Here is a 6859-nt window from a genome sequence, read left to right on the forward strand (position 1 = left end):
TATTATGTACTTTATTCATTAGCATTAGTACTATATTATGTACTTTATGCATTAGCACTAGTACTATATTATGTACTTTATTCATTAGCACTAGTACTATATTATGTACTTTATTCATTAGCACTAGTACTATATTATGAACTATATTCATTAGTGTTGCAGCTATTTTATGTCAAGTTGCAGTTGTCTATTTGGATTTCCTATTTGTCATTTCCCTCTGGACTAATGCAGGAATGGCTTTTTTTCAAAAAAAATGGTGGGTGTGGGGTACACTTTTATTTCATTACCTTTAATATGGAAAATGTGACTTTTGCATTTGTTAATAACACTGTCCCAACACTAACATATAACTAACATTGTCTATCATATAACTAACATTGCCTAACATGTAACTATCATTGTCTAAAATGTAACTAAAAGTGTCTAACATATAACTAACATTGTCTAAATGTAACTAACATTAAGTAGCATAACTAACATTGTCTAACATATAGCTAACATGTAACTAACATTGTCTAACATATAGCTAACATGTAACTAACATTGTCTAAAATGTAACTAGCATTGTCTAACATATAGCTAACATTGTCTAACATATAGCTAACATGTAACTAACATTGTCTAACATATAGCTAACATGTAACTAACATTGTCTAAAATGTAACTAGCATTGTCTAACATATAGCTAACATTGTCTAACATATAGCTAACATGTAACTAACATTGTCTAACATGTAACTAACATTGTCTAACATATAGCTAACATTGTCTAACATATAGCTAACATGTAACTAACATTGTCTAAAATGTAACTAGCATTGTCTAACATATAACTAACATTGTCTAGCATTTAAGTAACATTGTCTAACATATAACTAACATTGTCTAGCATGTAAGTAACATTGTCTAACATATAACTAACATTGTCTAACATATAAATAACATTGTCAGAAACATCTTTGCGCTATAGTTGGTGCTAAGTATTAGCATTTGTGCACCGGATATAGAAATACTGCCGTGTTTTGCTTTGGACATATTCTGAGATAGGTGTGACTCAAAATAGGTTTAGCAAATAAGTTTCAACCCCCCTCACATACACACACACACTCAGCCTTATACCTATGTACAAAAGCCCAAGAATACATAATATGGTGGCACATTTCTGCCATATAAACCCGACATTATTGTAATTACATTTATTTACTATAGAACATCATATAGTATGACAGTTACTCCAGGATTCAGACACCTGTGAAACACAGGACTCTCACTAACTTCTGTCGTATCTTCTTGGTCCTTACCCCATAAATGATTGGGTTTAACATTGGTGGAACCAACAGATAAATGTTGGCAACGGTAATATGGATGTGTGGTCCAATGTTGTGACCGAAGCGGTGGGTGAGGAAAGTGAAGGTGGCCGTGCTATAAAACACCAAGATGACTGTGATATGAGATGTGCAGGTGCTGAGGGCTTTCTGACCAGCCTGCTTGGTGGGAAGACTGAAGACCGTGCGAAAGATTAGGGCATAGGAGGTTATCGTACATAGGAGATCAAATGCACCTATCATAGAGGCCACAGTTAAGCTGTAGGCCTTACTGATGGTGGAGTCCCCACAAGTTAGTTTAATAACAGCCATGAACTCACAGTACGTATGAGGGATGATGTTGTTGTCACAGAAAATTAATGTTTTAACGATAAATGGGTGAGGTAAGAAAAATACCATGGCCCGAAACACCACAGAAAGTCCAATTGCAAGAACAGTTTTGTTGCTTAAAATGGCAGAGTGCCTCAGTGGATTGCATATGGCCACATAGCGATCAAATGCCATAGCCAAGAAGAATCCTGACTCCATGGCGGTGAAAGAGTGAATGATGAACATTTGGGTCAGACAGGCTTCAAAACAGATCTCCCGGAAATTAAACCAGAAGATGCCCAACATTTTGGGAAGAGTGGAAGAGGACAAAACTAAATCAGTCATAGATAGCATGGAAACAAAGAAGTACATGGGCTCATGAAGGCTTTTCTCATATCTGATGATAAGTAGGATGACGATATTACCAAAGAAAGCAACGATGTACATACAACAGAAGGGGATGGAAATCCAACACTGGACTTCTTCTAGACCAGGTATTCCAAGTAAAATGAAGACAAATGGTTGGGTGTCATTCAGTAGTAGCATGGTCCTGACATAGTCCTAAAAATATGGAGCAATGTAAGTCAGTGGCTGCAAGGAAATATTTCCAAAATTCTAGTGATACTGAATTACGACAATAACCCTGTTCAAACTCTGTTATGCCATATTTACTATACGTCTCTTACAGACCGCTACAACCGACTCCAACCAGGAACAGCAATTAATAAACATAGACCATGCTAAGGAAAATCAGTTTGTGGATTGTGACCATGCTGGGGAACATTAGTGACCGGACACTGACCATGCAAAAGGAACATCTGCTAAGGTTTCTGATTTTGCTAATGATTATAAATTACAAGAAACTAGAAATACAGAGTGAATATCAGTTACAGGACACAGGCCATTCTAGGGAACAATGGTTGCAAAAGAAAAGTAATGCTGGGAAATATCAGCTATAGACCACCAACCATGCTGATAAATGTCAGTTATAGGACACTAATAATGCTGAGGAAAATCGGTTACAGGACACAAATAACATTGGGGAACATCAGTAACAGGACATTAATAATGCTGAGAGATATTAGTAAAAGGACACTAATAATGCTGGGGTACATCAGTAACAGGACACTAATAATGCTGAGAAACATTAATGAAAGGACACTAATAATGCTGGGGAACATCAGTAACAGGACACTAATAACACTGGGGAACCTCAGTAACAGGATACTAATAACATTTGAGAACATCAGTAACAGGGCATTAATAATGATAGGGAACATCAGTAACAGGACACTAATAATGCTAGGGAACATTAGTAAAAGGACATTAATAAAGTTGGAGAACATCAGTAACAGGACACTAATAACACTGAAGAACAGCAATAACAGGACACTAATAACGCTGGGGTACATCAGTAACAGAACACTAAAAATGCTGGAGAACAGCAGTAACAGGACACTGATAATGCTGGGGAATATCAGTCACAGGACCGTATTTTTGGAAGAGAAAGACAATGGGCCTGATTCATTAAGTAAAGTAAAGCAAAAAAATTAGTAACTTTTCACCTTGGCAGAACCGTGTTACTCTGCAAGGGGTGCAAATTAGTTTATTGTTTTCCACATAAGGAAAATACTTACTGGTTGTTTTTTCATGTAGGACACAAATACTTGATTTTTTTTAAAGTTGATCTACCCCAAATATAAATTTGTCCTCACGTTTTAAATTTACCCCCACCCCCTCGAATGCAACCTGGTTTTGCCAAGGTGCAAAGTTACTAATTTTTTGCTTTACTCTCCTTAATGAATCAGACCCAATATATTTATCCAAGGAAATAGCAGTTGTTATAAGTGAAAAGTAAACTGTATAAATCAAATATACACAGATCAAAAAATCAAGAGGGTAAAATCGCTTATAAGGCTGGTCTAACAGAGAGTGAATACACAGTAAATCAGGAATGCACAAAAATAATAAAATATTGCACAGGCAGTAACAATGGTGACACAAACTTTTTTTAGATACTTTAGTAGAAGGGAGGAATGGTTAGGCTATAATTGTAGACTGCCTCAATAGCTATTTTTGTTTACTGTTAAAAAAATTCAAAGGGATCATCTACAATAGAGGGAAAAAATATACCCCACTGTACTGTAGACATAAACACTACAGATTGCTTGAAGACATGGACCTACGTTATCTCCTCGGACGTAGTGACTGGACAACACAACGGAGACATTGTTCACGAGACAGGTAACAGTAGGGCACATGGAGTACAGTAGAGAGAGAACTCTAATCCTGGTCTGTTCTTCTGTCTTACCACTTTGAAACTAAGAACTTCTTGCATATTTGAACAGTTACTATATTACTGAACCTTACACACCTTAAGGGTACAACATACAGTGTACACAAAGCATAACCTTGGCATATAAATAGAGTCAGCATACTTACTTCATTTTCTTTATATAATTTTCAATAGATGTAACAGGGCATGGGACTATAAAACTAATAAACAAGACTTGCAGCTCTACATCATACTAGGACAACTGGTCACTTACCTGTCTGGTCAGCCGTTCACTGAAATTTAGTTGCAAATTGTTCTGTTCATTCGGCCAATGTCACTTGTGGTCAAGTTTTGCTGAAAAGTTATAAAGCTAGCTGCACCTATATCTGTATATATAGTCACATTTAATATTAAAATTAAGGCATATTACATTTCCATATTAATCTGTGGTCATCATCTATCACAGATGTTACATAGACTCTCACAATTTATAATAGATATGACAGTGGTTTCAGATGCCGCAGACAACCAGGGCAGAACCTCAGGGGTCAGTCCTGAGTCCTGTTTTATTTAAAGTATTTAATAGTGATATGATTTGTGCACTATATAGGTAGAATGATTATTTGCATATGATGCACATACTTGTAGCAGTGTTGATAAACCAGAAGGGATAAAACAAATTTTTAGTGATCTCAAGAAAAATAAATAGGAAGGGATGTAAGTGTAGAATCTTAAACTGAATACGTAAAAATGAAAAATAATGCAATGGGTCATAAAAATCCAAACACTTCAGAATACTGAAAGAACAGAGAGGACAACAGAGGAGGGAACTTTGGAGTTATAGTATCAGATGGAGGTCACAGAGCTGTGCAGTAACCAGTGGGAAGATCCAGTAGGGTAATATTTTGTATAAGAAGATGTATCTGTAGCAGGTAAAGGAATGATTTACCACCGCTGTATAGATCACTGATAACACCTCATCCCTATGTACTGTTCTGGGGTTCCTATATAAAAAAAACATTAATAAATTAGGGGGAAAATCAAAGAAGGGCGACTAACATGCTTCATGGGCTGCATTACAAAATCTCAGGAAGAACGGAACGTGTCCGGGTGAGAGGAGAGAAAGGACAGGAGTGATATGATAGAAAAGTATTAATAGAGATCAGGAGGGTGGTATTTACGTATAGGAGGATTTATAAAACAAGGAAACACTCTGATACAGCAGGGAGGAAGACTGTGAGGTAATATTAGGAAGAACTTCCTTACAGAAGGGGCGGTAGACCCATGACGTTGTGGTTGGGACTCAAACAGTAAAAGGTTCTATATGAAGCCTTCTTGGTAACTGGCAAATGCAAAAATGTTTCTGTTTTTTTGCTGAGTTAGGTCTGTAGTGGAAACCTTGTTGGTATAATACATGGACACAGTGAGAGCATCTGACATTGAATAATACAAAAAAAAACATTTTCTGCTCTTACTTTAATATAAAATGAAGTTGAGACGAGTAGTAACATTAGTATTCTGACTATATGATGTTTTATGTAGGACAGATAGGCAGACAGGACATCTCCGGTGTGAATGGAAGTTGTATACATTCAGTTCCTGCGCTCAGCTAGCCCAATACTTGAATCACTGACCCACATGAGGCCCTTGGAGTGGATCTTTCCACATTCAGCTCCCACAGAACCTGCCAAACTTACCAACGTTGGGCCGTTGTTGGTCCTGCAGCCTCTGTCCTGTGTGTGCTGGTCTAGAAGATTTATACAGGTGCAGGATGACATAAAGTTCATGAATAACCTCAAACATATTTAGTAGATAATAATACACACACTCCCATAGGAGAGCCTCCAGCACTCAATGTTCACATATAACATTTTACTGTACAATTGGCCCCAAGGTGTATTCCAGCAACTGATGCCCCTGTGTAAATATTGTGCCTCAGGTGATGTGAAATCAGGCTGGGAACAATCATAATGTAAAACAAGGAAATTGATTATAATTAGAGCATGCCGTCCTCTGACCATGAATCTAGAGCTGCTGGGGGAGAGGAACTAGGGAGGCATTCACTAGAGACTGAGACTGACCTTAGCTGAGATAGGAGTTTGGCTGGAGAGAAAATGTTGATGTAGAAGAGCCAGTATTATATCAAACGAAAGAAAAATTTGCTTTCTATCTTACCAACCTTTAAAGTAATAACAATTTTATTATTATCTTTTACTTATAAGGCCCCACAAAGGGTCCACATTTCCAGAGTACAGATAAGACATACATGAGAATAATAAGCATACATGAGTACAATTAAGAAGAAGAATAAATGCATGGATGCAATTCAGATAGCAATCATATGCCTCACAGACACAATTCAGCATAAGACAAGATAGGGACAAATGAGGATGACAAAGAGTGGACAGAGATGAGACTTAGGGTAGATGATACTGCTTGTGAGAGCTTACATTCTAGAGAGAAAGAGGACTGAGAGACAAAAGGAGCAAAAGGGACAATAGGCTAAGATGGGTCCACAATGGTGTGGAGGACTGCAAAAGGCTGATGGTACAGAGTCTTGGAAGGTCCAGATGAAGCAGGGGGCCTAGAAGGTACAGAGGCCAAGATGGTGTCAGGTAGAGGTAGTTCCGAGGGTTGGATGGTGGTGAGGTCTAGATGGTGGCAAGGACTAGATTGTGCAGGTGGCTGGATGGTGTCAGGTGAAAGCTAGTTCAGAGGGTTGGATAGTGGTGAGATCTAGATGGTGGTGAGGTCTAGATGGTGCAGACGGCTGGATGGTTTCAGGTTGAGGAAGTACAGATGACTAGATGGAGGCAAAGCCTAGATAGTGAGGGTCCCAGATGGAGATGTATATTCTCAGAAAAGGTTCTCAAATAATGAAGAAGGTCATTATTAAGAGAAAATAGGCTGAACTTACTCTTTCATTATTACTGTTTCTACCATTTATCAA

At 37.7% G+C, this 6859-nt stretch overlaps 1 protein-coding gene across 1 annotated transcript; it reads right to left on the minus strand.

Moving 5' to 3' along the window:
• Positions 1-1232: 1232 nt before the first annotated feature.
• Positions 1233-2180, minus strand: LOC142140031 (olfactory receptor 52E2-like). The gene has a single exon (XM_075197892.1). The coding sequence runs from the start codon at positions 2178-2180 to the stop codon at positions 1242-1244; it is 939 nt and encodes a 312-aa protein (XP_075053993.1). The 3' UTR covers positions 1233-1241.
• Between the last annotated feature and the right edge of the window lie 4679 nt (positions 2181-6859).

The sequence above is a fragment of the Mixophyes fleayi genome, chromosome 2 (genome assembly GCF_038048845.1).
Source record: "Mixophyes fleayi isolate aMixFle1 chromosome 2, aMixFle1.hap1, whole genome shotgun sequence".
NCBI lineage: Eukaryota > Metazoa > Chordata > Amphibia > Anura > Limnodynastidae > Mixophyes > Mixophyes fleayi.